At 36.3% G+C, this 14,003-nt stretch overlaps 1 protein-coding gene across 1 annotated transcript in view; it reads right to left on the bottom strand.

Moving 5' to 3' along the window:
* Positions 1-14,003, bottom strand: part of IRAG2 (inositol 1,4,5-triphosphate receptor associated 2) — a 117,384-nt gene that overhangs the window by 48,175 nt on the left and 55,206 nt on the right. The window contains exons 20-23 of the mRNA XM_042782176.1: positions 12,735-12,815; positions 11,612-11,705; positions 9,766-9,913; positions 8,679-8,760 (exon numbers count right to left, since the gene is read on the bottom strand). Of these exons, the coding sequence (XP_042638110.1) occupies positions 8,679-8,760; positions 9,766-9,913; positions 11,612-11,705; positions 12,735-12,815 (405 nt within the window). The remainder of the gene's footprint in view (positions 1-8,678; positions 8,761-9,765; positions 9,914-11,611; positions 11,706-12,734; positions 12,816-14,003) is intronic.

Raw genomic sequence — 14,003 nt, 5'->3', positions numbered from 1 at the left:
AGTAATTATTATATGCATATTTAACTATATTCCAATGTTGAAGTAAGAAATTAAGGTATAAAAATAGGAAAATTGAAATATTCTTCAGTTTCATTAAGTATCATAGCTCATAAAAATCAACAAGAATTGATTCCTTAATAACAAATATCAGGCCCATTTTATCTGATTTCATAAGATAAAAAATCTCTACTATGTGTAGTTGGCAATAATACTTTTTATTACACTTTAACTAAAAAGTTTACTTTGTCAGAAAAGATGTCATCTTGTACCTATCAAGGTCCAGATGGCCGATTTTAATTTAAGAGGTTTGAAAGAGAACATAGTTTTTATTTCCTGTTCCATTAAACCAGTATCCAAAATGGAGGAAATGGGAATACATAATTTCTGCAACTTTGCAAATAAATAAATAAATAGTTGTTATTTAAATTCCAAATAATACAGCAAAAATAAATTTTGCCTCAACTATGCAATAAGTAATTTTCAGTAATGCTCTCAGTGTAAGCCTTTCTTTTGCCTGATATGTGAAACATTTTAGTGAAAAGCCTTATGATAAATATAAAACAGTTATTGATTAGAGAAGTGATAATTCTGGAAATCTAGAGAAATCTGATATATCTAATAATCATACATTGCTGCATTTTTCTTGAACAGTTGCAAAGGAAGCAATTGGATGTCACTTCCAAATCATTAATCTTTGTAAATCTATGATCAGAAAACAACCCCAGTACAGGCAGTCCCTGGTTTACAAAGGAGATCCTTTTCTACATGTGTCTTTAAGTTGAATTTGTAGGTAAGTCAGAATAGGTACACAGTTCTTATTTAACTTTACTTTAGTGCAAGAAAAGGCTCAAAGCCTTACTAAATTATTTGAAAGCTGCATAAGCAGCAAGTGGAGGTGACTGTTATGAAGAATTTGTTGCCAGTGGGGTTACTTTAGTGTTTCAAAGTGAGGGCAATTTACATAGCATTGAAGAGCGAGTAGGAGTTGTCTGATGAGTATAACTGGGAACTTACGTACCCAAAAAAATCTCAATACTAGATTTTTATAAATTGGATTTATTATTACAAGAATACCCAGAGTAAAGAAGGATTTTTTTTTTCCTTCAAATTTAGTTTCAAATACAGATTACAGTTAATAAAAGTTAGAGGTATAGCCTCTTGGGGCACCTGTATGAGAGGAAGCTGGGGAATACTTTAAAGAAGATAAAACAGAACTTTTTAAAATTGGGGTCTTTTCTTCCAGCTTCTAAATTCACCCTATTCAAACCAGCACACCAGAGCCACAGCTGCACACACCAGCTATGAAACCTGGGCAGATCATGAAAAAGATAATCTCTGGATTTATTTTAAAACCAAGGAAACAAATCAAGAAATTGATTAAGAACAAAAAAACAAAAGTTCAGAAAAGACACTGACTGACGTGGAGACAATTGCTCAAGTCAATGAGTCTAACACCTGCCAAGAGCAGAGATCAGGAAGAATGCTCTTCCTGTCCAAACCATTCAGATATTAACCTGCACAACATTTATATGAAAAGCTATGGTCCAGCCCATATTCTTTTGACAGTAAGAGTCTAATGTAGGGTGGGGTAGCCAAGTATTCAGGGAACAAAGTGAAAGAGATTCTCCCATGGGCTAGGCCAGCAAATGCAAGCCACACACACAGCATTATTATTTCAAATTTTGGGGAAGAAAAATATATTGAACAATAAGAAGGAACTTTTAAGATATTAGTTAGAGCAATTAGTTGCCCCAGATAATCTGCCAGAATTCCTCTGTTTTTTGCTTTTCTAGTTAAAATGTCACTTTTACTACAGATTTTATGGCCACAAACCCTTCTAGTAATAAACATAAATGCTACCAATGTAATATTCACCATTGGATTTATTTTAGGCAATGGATACTAATAAAAAAAAACTAATATGACTTTCTGATAAATTATTTTTATTCTATATATCTTAAAAAGGATCTATAAAGATTTATTTCATTCTAACTTAAAAACAAAACAAATTTTGTCTCAGTATTCTGAGACGAGAAGCAATGTCTAATTTAATTTAAAAGAATGTAAAAGCTGGAACATAAGCAAAACTAAATTTCCTCACAGGATTTTTTTTTCTCCAACTTGTAACTAAATGTACACCACACCCTTGCCCTCAAATCTAGAGGGCACACCTATCACTTAGCAGTTCATTTATAATACAGTTATCAGTCAAGTTCTATGAGTCTCAATTTTGCAAATGGTAATGTTATTTATTCTTCAAGGTTATTAAGGCTGCACCCTTGTACAACTTGAGAGAACAGGACAGACAATGGTGAGAAAATCTGAGATATTTTTAAATTGATCCTGTTCTTTGCCTCATAAATCACCTTCTCCCAGTAACAGTACATCTTAGACAAAAACATGTAATGACATGAAGGAGTCCTCAAATAGATAGTTAGACATGTCATATCTGGAAGTTATGACTTTTTAAACAGTCAAGAAAAGCAGAGAAATTAGTGTCCAGAATACAAGGTATTCTCTGAGCTTCACACTGCTGATAATTCTGATTCTGGATAACAGTAACAACTATGATTTTCAGAGTGCTTATGGACCAGGTACTTCAAATATGTTACAAAGTATCCTGGTAGAGTGTTATGGATTGAATTGTGGCCCCCTAAAATATGTGTCAGGAGTGCTGGTGGTGTAGTGCTAAGGCATTTGACTGCTAACCAGAAGGCTGGCAGTTCAAACCCACCAGCCACTTCTTGGAAGGAAGGTTGGGCAATATACTTCTGTAGTGATACCACCTCGGAAACCCAAGGTGGGGGGGTCGCTATGAGTCAAGAAATATGTGAAAGTTAGAGGGCATCTGTATGAGAGGATGTTGGGAGAATACTTTTTTAAAAAAAAAAAAAAACAAAACTTTCTAACATTGGGCTCTTTTCTTCCAGCCTCAACAGTCACCCTATTTAAACCAGCACACCAGACCCACAGAAGAACATAACCTGCACATACCAGCTATGAAACCTGGGAAGATCATGAAAAGGATAATCTGGATGTATTTTAAAACCAAGGAAACAAATTAAGGAATTGAGTAAGAGCAAAAAACCAAAAGTTCAGATAAGAAACTGACTGACTTGGAGACAATTGCTCAAGTTAGTGAGTCTAATACCTGCCAAGATCAGAGAGTAGGAAGAATGCTCTTCCTGTCCAAGCCATTCAGATATTAACCTGCACAACATTTATATGAAAAGCCATGGTCCAGCCCATATTCTTTTGACAGTAAGAGTCTAATGTAGGGTGGGGTAGCCAAATATTCAGGGAACAAAGTGAAAGAGATTCTCCCATGGGCTAGGCCAGCAAACGCAAGCCACACACGCAGCAGTGAGAAAATATGTGTTGTAAATTGTAACCCCTATATTTGCAGTAAGGAACTCTGGTGGCACGGGAGTTAAAGCATTCAGCTGCTAACCAAAATGTCAGTGGTTGGAACCCACCATCTGCTGCATGGGAGAAAGATGAGATAGTCAGTTTCCATAAAGATTTAAAGCCTTGCAAATCCTATGGAACAGTTCTACTCTGTCCTATGGTGTGGCTATGAGTTGACAACAATGGGTTTTGGTTTTTGTACTGTGGTTATAGTAATACCTTTTGGGAATGGGTTTTCTTTGTTAAATTAATGTTAATTAGTATAGGGTGTGTCTTAAATCAACCTCTTGGGATATAAAAGAGCAGACTAAACAAATAAGCAAGCAAGCACAAATGGAGGAGATACATACCACATGATTGCCAAGGGACCTAGGAATAGAAGCTGAAAAGAGACAAGGACCTTCCCCGAGAGCAGAAGCATAGAGAACCTTCTCCTAGAGCTGCCACCCTGAATTTGGACTTCTAGCCCCTAAACTGTGAGGAAATAAATGTCTGCTTGTTAAAGCCACCCAATTGTGGTATTTCTGTTATAGCAGCACTGCGTAACTACGACAAGGGGGCAGATCTGTGATTGAAAGCAAGCAAAGAAGGGAAACAGTTTCATTGTCATAGAATTTCATGAAACTTCTTAATCTTAAGAGTATCTGGGGACATGAGCAGATACCTAACAACCCAGCTTTGCAGAGGCCCAGAAAAATCTTTGGATAAAACTTGTATTTTGCCACAACTGGTGTTCACATTCAAAGACAAGAGCAGTGAATAAGGAGGGGAAGACAGACAGCTAGGAAGGACAACTAAGAGTTGAAGAGAAATTGCCAGGAGTGAGGAAGAATTCAGAAATTGTAGGTCAAACAGACACCAGGATCTAGATATTGACGAGAGCAGCGGTACTGTACCATTTTGTATTCCCACAAGAAAATTACAAATATTGGTGAGGATGTGGGGAAATTGGAATCCTTACCCATTGCTGGTGGGAATGAAAATTTGTATAGTCAGATATGTGGCTTTGATACATACTACAGTATGGATGGAGCTAGAAGATGTTATGCTGAGCGAAATAAGTAAATCACGAAAGGACAAATATTTTATCAACTCACTTATATAAAAAGCCAAGAAAAGGCAAATTTACAGGCAATAAAATTTATTGATGGTTACCAAGCCTGGAGAGGGCAGGGAGGGATTAAAGGTAATGGAAATATCACATTAATTAAGGGTAAGGTTGCACAGCCACTTACTGTAATTGCTGTCAGTAAGTTGCACACCAGTAAAAAGTTGAACTGCCAAAAGTTGTGTGATAGATATATTTACCACCACAACAACAAAAGATTAGATGCTGAGGTTGCTTATGTAGAACCAAAAACCTCGTGGGATTTGGTTTTCTGCTTTGGAAGTTTAGAGTCATGGTTTCATGGTACATCACACTTAACTGGCCGAATAGCATGTTTACCGCTTCTGTTCTACCTCCTAGTTTGATGTGTAGTGAGTGTCTGTGGTCTTAAATGCTAGCAAAGGCCATCCAAAGCACAATTGGTCTCTATTTGCAGGGAACAACAGAGGAAGGAGGTCAGGAATAGGAGGAGGATATGGAATGTATAGCCAATTGTCTCTATGAACAATTGCCTTTTTTGCCGTGAGAACTGAAGAACTGGATGGTGCCCAACTACCATTACTGAACATTTTGATCAAAGATTCCATAGAAGAATCGTGACGAAAAGGGGAAAAAAATGCAAAACAGAGTTTTAAATTCTCATGTACTCCAGACTTTCTGGAGCCATGAAGATTGGATGAAGCCCTGAAACTATTGCCCTGAGATAATCTTTAAACCATAAATTGAAAATATCCCTTGAAGATTTCATACAAGCAAACAAGAGTCTAGCTGAATTGATACAGAAATGTCTGAGTTGAGCATTACGCTCTTTTAAGAACTATCACCATGGGATCGAATTGATAACAACAACTTAAAAGATTATGGAGAAACCTTGCAGGCAGTGAATTTATGTTAATGGAAGAGAAAGAATTCAGAAAAGGAGGGTGAGAATGGTGACACAACTCAAAAAATGTAATTAAGGTCACTAAATGGTACTTTCAGAAACTGTTGAGTTTATGTATATTTTGCTGTGTATATTCTTGACAATGATAAAATAAATTGAATTCTATAAAAACAAACAAACAATAGTTTAGCTTAGCTAGTAAAAATAGCCTGCCTTTGACATTATGCTTTTTTTTTTTTTTTTTTTTAAGAACTATCTGTGTAGGAAGGATCAAATTAAAAACAGTTACTTGAAAGAATAGGTAGGAGCCTTATGGGGCAATGAGTTTATGTTAATGGGGAAGGAAAAACTCAGGAAAAGGGTGAGAATGGTTGCACAACTTGAAGAACATCATCAATGTCACTGAACTGTACATGTAGAAACTGTTGAATTGGTATATGTTTTGCTGTGTATATTCTCAACAACATAAATAAATAAATAATAATAATATATAATAGTATTATATTATATAATAATATTTTAGATAATAAAATAAATAGTAATAATAACAACAATAATAAAAGGTCTTTCTATTCATCAACAACTGGAGAATCAAGGCACTAAGATTTGTCTTTCCTCTAAATATGACCTACTTGCTTTGTCTGCATGGACTGCTTAGCGCAGAATTTAGCTATTGCAGATATACATATATGTAATGTGTGTTTGGGAGCTCTGGTAGCGTAGTGCCTAAAGGCACTTGACTGCTAACCAGAAGGCTGGTGGTTCAAGCCCACCAGCCACTCCTCGGAAGGAAGATGGGGCAATCTACTTCCGTAGTGATACTGCCTCGGAAACCCAAGGAGGGGTCGCTATGAGTTGGGTCCAACTTGACGGCATATAACAACACAACAATGTGTGTTTATGTGTTTGAATCCTCACAAGAACCATGAAACATAATATTTCTGTTTCACAAGGGACACAGGTGAAATCAGAGAGGGTAGGCCACCTGTCCAAATACACTCAGCTAATAAGTAATAGAGCTATCTTCAAATCCAACACCTATTCTATGTGGCTAAAAATTCTAAGACATTACTAGGGAAAATTTCAAATAAATGCAAAAGTAGACAGAACAGAATAATGAACTCTTTTGTACTCATCATGCAGATTCAATGATTATCAATCTACAGCCAATCTAGTTTCATCTGTACCCTTGCTTGCTAAACCCAACATTGCATAATTTTGAAGCAAATCCCAGACATCATAACACTTCATCCATAAATATTTCAATATGAATATCTAAAAAATAAGGACTGGAAAATTTTCCTTCTTTTTCCTCTTTATACCAAGATATCCTAAATAAACAAATTCATAGGTACAATAAATTAGCTCTGTAGTCTCCAAAAATATCCAAACTGGCTACCAAATTATTTTAAAATGTCATGTAGAAAATGATGGAGATTGAGCTCAGTCATTAAGAGTTCCTGGGACACTAATCTAAAGATGGACCAGCATTGGCAAAGATGTGCAGCAACTGAAACCCTCACACATTGCTGATGGGGATGTAAAATTTTCCCACTTCTTTGCAAATCAATTTGCATTTTCTCAAAATGTTAAGCATAGAGTTAACCATACAATGCACAATTCTAGCCTAGGCATAAACCCAAAAGGAAGGAAAACCTATGTTTAAACAAAAACTCTTATACAAATGCTCATGGCAACATTATTCATAGTAGCCAAAAGGTGAAAACAATCCGTATGTCTGTTAACTGACACATAGATAAACAAAATGTGGTATATCCATGTAATGGAACACTATTTGGCCGTAAAAATAAATGAAATCCTGATAAAATGATTGTCACTGAATTGTACATGTAGAAAATGTTGAAATGATAAATTTTTTGTTATCCTATATCCCAATTAAAAAATTAATTAAAAATAAATGAAGTAATAATATTCACTGCAGCACTATTCACAGTAGTCAAAAGGTAGAATCATCCTGAGTGTCCATCACCAGATGAATGCATAAATATGTTACTTACTCACAATGGAACATTACTCAGTCATAAAGAGAAGTAAAATCCTGATATATGCTACAATATGGATGAACCTTGCAAAGATGATGCTAATTGAAAAAACCCAGTCATAGAACACTGCATATTACATGATTCCTTACATGTGGACTGTTCAGAACATGCAGATCTATAGAGACAGAAACTAGATTCATTGTTACTAGGGGGGAGGAAGTTAGGGAAAATGGGGAGTGACTGCTAATGGGTACAAGGTTTCTTTATGGGAGGATGTTCTAAAATTGACTGTGGTAATAGTTGCACAACTCTGTAAATATATATATATATATGTATATATATGTATGTATGTATATGAACACTGAGTTGTACAATTGAAATTGGTGAACTGTTTGGTGTATGATTTTTATCTCAATAAGCTGTGGAAAAAAGAAAAGTAAAAAGTAAGAATGCTAGATTAGCAGATTCTGACACAGGACTGTGCTATACTTGGTGGAGGAGACCAGGGAGCTTGCGCTCAAGCTACAGACTGAGGGAGAACTCACTGGATACATGATGCTCCAGCATATGTCAATGGCCTGGAAAGCTTCCATAAGTGATCTATTGAGTCATTCAGTGCCACTCTTTTCTTTGGTAGAGAAGAACTATTTGCAGCTGACTGTAGCATAGGATTCTTTCTGAGCATTGCCCCGCTTGTGGCTTCCTGCAGAGGTAAGTCCCTTAGAGATTATCTATCCTTGACCTAATTCTTAGAGATGTAATGAGATTGGAGACTTCTTATCATCATTACTCACTGCCATCGAGTTGGATCTGACTCATAGCAACTCCTCCTTGGGTTTCTGAGGCGGTATCACTACAGAAGTAGATTGTCCAATCTTCCTTCTGATGGATTTGAACCACCAGTCTTCTGGTTAGCAGTCAAATGCCTTAAGCACTATGCCACCAGAGCTCCCTCTTATAGTCATTAGTCAACTTAAATCCCAAACAAGTCTGTCTCTGAAACAATACAGTCAGCACATGTCATCAAAATCTCCATTTGGAGATATATATATATATATATCCCCCAATTTATACCATGGAAGGGGTAGTAAGCTGTCCCAAATGACTGAGTTTTAATTTCCTGCCATCAAAAGTTGGTACTTCTCTTGCATCTGACTTATACTTGCTCTAAGAGTGTCCTTAATACTCTAAAAAAAAAAAAAAAAGAATACTCATAGAAGAAGTACCAGGATATGGTAGTACTAAAAATGAAATTAAAATCTAGTCCAATACTCACTTCCATGCTTAGGTCATCACTCATCCTGATATAATCTGAAAGGTCTGTTCCTGGGTGGAGGCCACCAATGGGGCCTGGGCACCTGGCAGTAGAAGGTACAGTTACTGATTACAGAGAGTAAAACTGAAAGTTTACCTCAAACATAAGGAACTCATTTTTTTAAAAAACAGATACCCAACCAACATAGTTTTCTCGCTTCTCAGTTTTACTAAATTTCTAATTAAGTTAATGACTTAAGTAACATACACTGAAAAAGAGCTCCCACCACTGTCAGGGAGAGGTTAATGACCACAGAGAGGCCAGCCAAAAATGAAAATGAAGAATTTGCAATTCAAAGTCTTGCTTCCTCACCCTCAATACAGAAAGGAAATTCCTTTTGGATAGATAGTGCCCACAAACTCAGCTGATGTTCCTGAACTTTCCTAAGGATGGTCAGTCAGTGTACTTACAAAGGCAAGTAAGCACAGAAGTATCAGGAGTATCCGTGGGTGTGGGGTGTGGCGACAAGCATAGGCTCCCAAAGATTTGTTTATTTTCTAAGGGAATTGAAATATGACCAAAATCTACATGACTAAGAAACAATCAAATAAAAAAACTTGACTAAGTACTTAGCAATATGTAGCATGTTCCTGAAAACTGAAATAGTAGGTAGCCTAATTTGTCTTTTAAATTGTAGAATTTATATTATGAAAAGAAAACCTACACTTTAAGAAAGCTATTGTAATGTTTTTGATTTTAAATGGTTGATTTTCAGAAAGTTAAAGAAGTTCCACAAATAAAGAAAATATGTTACAATCTCAGGATATTAAAATCTGATTAAAATGTTAAACAATGGGATTAGGCCATCTATGAAGACTAGGGTAAAAAAAGAACACTGCCTTTGGGTCGATCTCAACTCACAGTGACCCCCATTGGGTTTCCAAGGAGGTAAATCTTTACAGAATTACATTGCCCCATCTTCCTTCTGCGGAGCGGCTGGTAGGTTTGGACTGCCAACCTTCTGGTTAGCAGTCAAATGCTTTAGGCACTGTGCCATCAGAGCTCCTTATGAAGAGTAGGGTGAGTAAATTGTGCTTTATTATCTTACTTTTGTCCTCTTGTCACATCCAAAGCACCATCGTTTATTTCCCCATGTTTTAATCTTTCACGTGAAGCACGGTTTCGATTGGCTACATATGAGAAAAGTGTCAGTCTCAGTCTTGGAATCCCTGTAAGGCTGTCCAGATGTAAAGCATCTGCAGAAGAGGTAAGAATGAAAAGAGTTTAATTTCTGGTTTAGATTTTGTTAAAGTATAAATTCTCCTCTTGAGAGATTGGTCATTTCTGAAACTCTTATGTAACATAAATGCTTGAATATCTAGTTACACATATGGAAATACCAAATATATATATACATATTTTAAAAAAGGAACAGAAAAACCCTTGCCAACTAAGCAACTAGAGGGGTTAGCAAACTGCAGCATGCTAGCCAAATATAGCCAGCCTCCTGTTTTTATTAGTACCATTTTATTGGAACACAGCCACACTCATTCATTTACATATTGTCCCTAGCTGCTTTGGTGCTACACAACAGAGCTAAGTAGCTGCAACAGAGACCACACGGTCCCTAAGGCCTAAAATATTTACTACCTGGCCTCTGCAGAAAAAGTTTACCAACCCGTAAGAAGAAAAGTGTTAGGCAGCATGATTAGAACCCATCAACGAGTGCTGCAGGAAACAAGGTAGCATTCCGGTCTTTTCGGGAAACCATCTAGTTGTGTGCTTCAGAGTCTAATAAGCAGCAGAGTAATGGAAATTCTTTTACATATAAAGTGACGCAGGATCTTAGGCAAATTACTAACTCTGTGTTCCTCTCTCTCTTCATCTTTAAAAAGGGAATTGCACTAGCCTCTACTTCATAGTGATGTAGTGAAGATTAAATGAATTGATAGACAGATTAAGAGAATAGAACAGTGTCTGGCACGTAGCCAGCACTCTTCAGGTGTTGTCCTTGTTGTTGTGTTTTGACTATCACCGAATTATGATGAACAAAGTAATATCTAAAAACCATTAGTCTATGGTCTGGCACAAACTGGATGCTTCATATAAGATAGCGGTTTTCCTTCTTTAGTTTAAATGAAAATAAAAGATATTTATGTGACATAAATAATGAAATACTGGCTTTATTTCTGGAGAGACAATTTTCTAGGCACAGTAGAAAAGATGCATAGACAAGGAAAACAGAAATCATTCTATTTTATTTTTATACCTTCATAAATTTATTTTTGATAATCTATTTCTTTTGTCATTCCCAAGCCAGTCATTTATTTTTGCTTTCAACTGTATCCTGAATGTGATGAGAGTTGTCACTTCTTTGAGTATTGCCTAAAATAAAGCTCATTCTCCTTAGTCAGCCTGGCTTTCAGTTATATCCACAATTGGTCTACAACCAGCTTCTCCTTCTCCAACCTTATACTGTACCATAATCCAACTTGAATCCTCTTATTCCAAAATGACTTGTCCAGTTTTGACTCTTCTTCAAACACTTAAGACTTTTGCATTCTTGCTTCTATTTTTCAGCTCATGTCATTCTCCCCCAGTTGGAATATTTTTCCATGTTTTTTGTTTTTTCAAATCCAATCCATCCTTCAAAGTCTGGTTCAACTCTCACTTCTATGGAGATTTCTCTGATTACCTCATTCTGAATCCAGGTCTTAACTCTTCACTAATCTGTGAGCTATTTTAGGCTTATTCTCTATAATATGTAGCATGCTTCCTTGCTCAGAGTAGATGCTCAAATATATGTTGATGGACTGAATTCAGGGGTTATTATCCAATTATTCAACAACTACTTATATCCAAATACAATTGTGATTAATTATTTCCCTTTTCAAAAAGAGCCTCATCCCTCCTGATATCTGATCAGCTGTAGGAGACAGGCTATCCAGGCTTACCAAGCAGTGGTGTGTACCAGCACACACGCTTCCAGGTCAAGGGTGTCCAATGTATTCTCGTCTCTTGATCACTATATAGTTTGCAACAACACTGCTTCCGAAGAGAAAATCAAGTATTATTAGCTACTCAATGAGGTATAAAAGAGTCCTCGTGGCACAGTAGTTAAAGTGCTTGGCTACTAATCAAAAGATCAGTGGTTCGAACCCACCAGCTGCTCTGTGAAAGAAAGATGTGGCAGTCTGCTTCTGTAAAGATTTATAGCTTTGGATACCATATGGGGCAGTTCTACTGTGTCCCACAGTGTAGCTGTGACTTGGAATTGACTCAACTATAGTGAGTTTGGGTTTTGAGTTAAAAGGGTATAAGGTAATATTTTTTAATACTCTATATCTTCATCTGCAAAGATAGAATATCACTAGTCTCAAATGACTCTGTGAGAGTAGTCAGGAAGAAAATAAATGCCATCAGGTATAAAAGCTTTCATGCTTTTGATCAAACATACACCATATGGCATATTATTTTTTAATACACATACAAAGGGTATAACAAATGAATAAAGTGTAAGTCTTATTAAAAATCAGTTTAATAATACAATAAAATTATAGCACCATTTCCAATAATTGACAGTTCGATAAAAACAAAGTTTGTTCTTACAGAGGCTTTGAGGAAAGAGATAAGGGTGAGGGACAAGTTGTGTAATTCTTCCTAATGCTGCTATTAAAAAATTCAAAATAGTATCATTTGTAAAGGTCGACCAGAATTACCTGTCTAAGTGTGTACTGTTTAATCTGATCATCTCTGGAAGGAAAGAAGTATAGTTTACATGTCTAAGACTGTTGTTGTTGTTGTTATGTACTGTCGAGTCACACCTGACTCATAGTGACCCCTCCTTGAGTTTCCAAGGCAGTATCACTACGGAAGTAGATTGCCCCATCTTCCTTCCGAGGAGTGGCTGGTGGGTTTGAACTGCCAGCCTTCTGGTTAGCAGTCAAGTGCCTTAGCCACTATGCTACCAGAGCTCCCTGTCTAAGACTACTAATATATAATGCACTTAGCTTTATATTTTGGCATGGTAACTGATTATTACTTGGTTCTTAAATAATTTTAAAAGTGTAAGCTTACCAATTGTTCTTGAGGAGGTTGTTGAATTATACCTGTGTAAGATGATGGATCATAGTAAAGAAACTCCTCATCTGAACAGCTCTGTCATAAAAATGCGGTAGAGTATATTCAAAACAGAATGGCGAAATGGTTAAAGATATAAACAATGAGATTTAAGATATGACATCACTTGCGATGCTTAACATTGGTTGTGTCATTTCTTTGTATTTTAATTTAAGGGAACAAGTTTATAATCGTAAACTTATTGCATTTTCCTTATTACTTGCTCTAGGAATGAAATCCAAAGAGCAGGGTCAAGAATCTGCATGCCTTTGTTTCTGAAATCTATATGCAGAGACATAAGGAACTTCTTGTAAACTTAGAGGAGTAAAAATGGTGTCTGTGGAAATGTGTAGTGATAAAATTGTCATTGTAGTTCTAGTGGTAGGTACATCTCTATCATGGTTACATTATCATTGAAATATTTGTTGGTTGAAGAATGATTGATTAAAGCATGTTTAGAAATGGAAGTTTTTCCTGCTCAACTTGCTGCAGGGGACTTTTTAGATGCTTGGCCTAGCTTGCTTTCCCACATGAATAATTTTTTTTCTGCTTAACCAGATCTGTCTGTACTATGCCCTGGGAACAGATACTTACAATTATCCCTCTTTTTTCCTCCTCCTCCATTCCTTTCCTCCACTGCCAGTCTTTCTATTCCCCACTCCATGTTACTGATTTATGAACAAAAAGGTGAGAGACATTCACCACGCCTCATAAGAGAAAGATATAATTTAAAATCTACCTTGAATATCTTGAGATATCCAGACAGAAAGGAATTTAAAACAACACAAATATGATTATATATGAGATTTCAAAAAAAAAAAAAAAAAAAGGCAAATTTATAGAGACAGTACAAAGGTCTGTGATTACCAGGGGCTGGCAGGGGGTTGGGTGGGGAGGGAGAGAGGGTACATTGGTAGAGCCTAGGACATTTTACAGGTAGTGCAGTTATCCTGTATGATACTGTAATGATGGACACATGACGTTATGCATTTGTCAAAACACACAAGACTGTCCAACACAAAGAGTAACTATAATATAAGCTATGGACCTTAGTTAATAATAATGTGTCAATTTTGATTCATCAATTATAACCAATGTACCACACCAATGCAAGATGTTAATAATAAGGGAAATAGTGGGTGGGAAGTAGGTGTATATGGAAACTCTATGCACTTTTTTGTGTAATTTTCCTGTAAACCAAAACATGCTCTACCAAATAAAGTCTAT

Source organism: Orycteropus afer, unplaced genomic scaffold, assembly GCF_000298275.1.
Source record: "Orycteropus afer afer isolate SDZICR_OR568_19922 unplaced genomic scaffold, OryAfe1.0 scaffold00254, whole genome shotgun sequence".
NCBI classification, from domain to species: domain Eukaryota; kingdom Metazoa; phylum Chordata; class Mammalia; order Tubulidentata; family Orycteropodidae; genus Orycteropus; species Orycteropus afer.
This window is presented reverse-complemented; position numbering and strand designations above follow the sequence as displayed.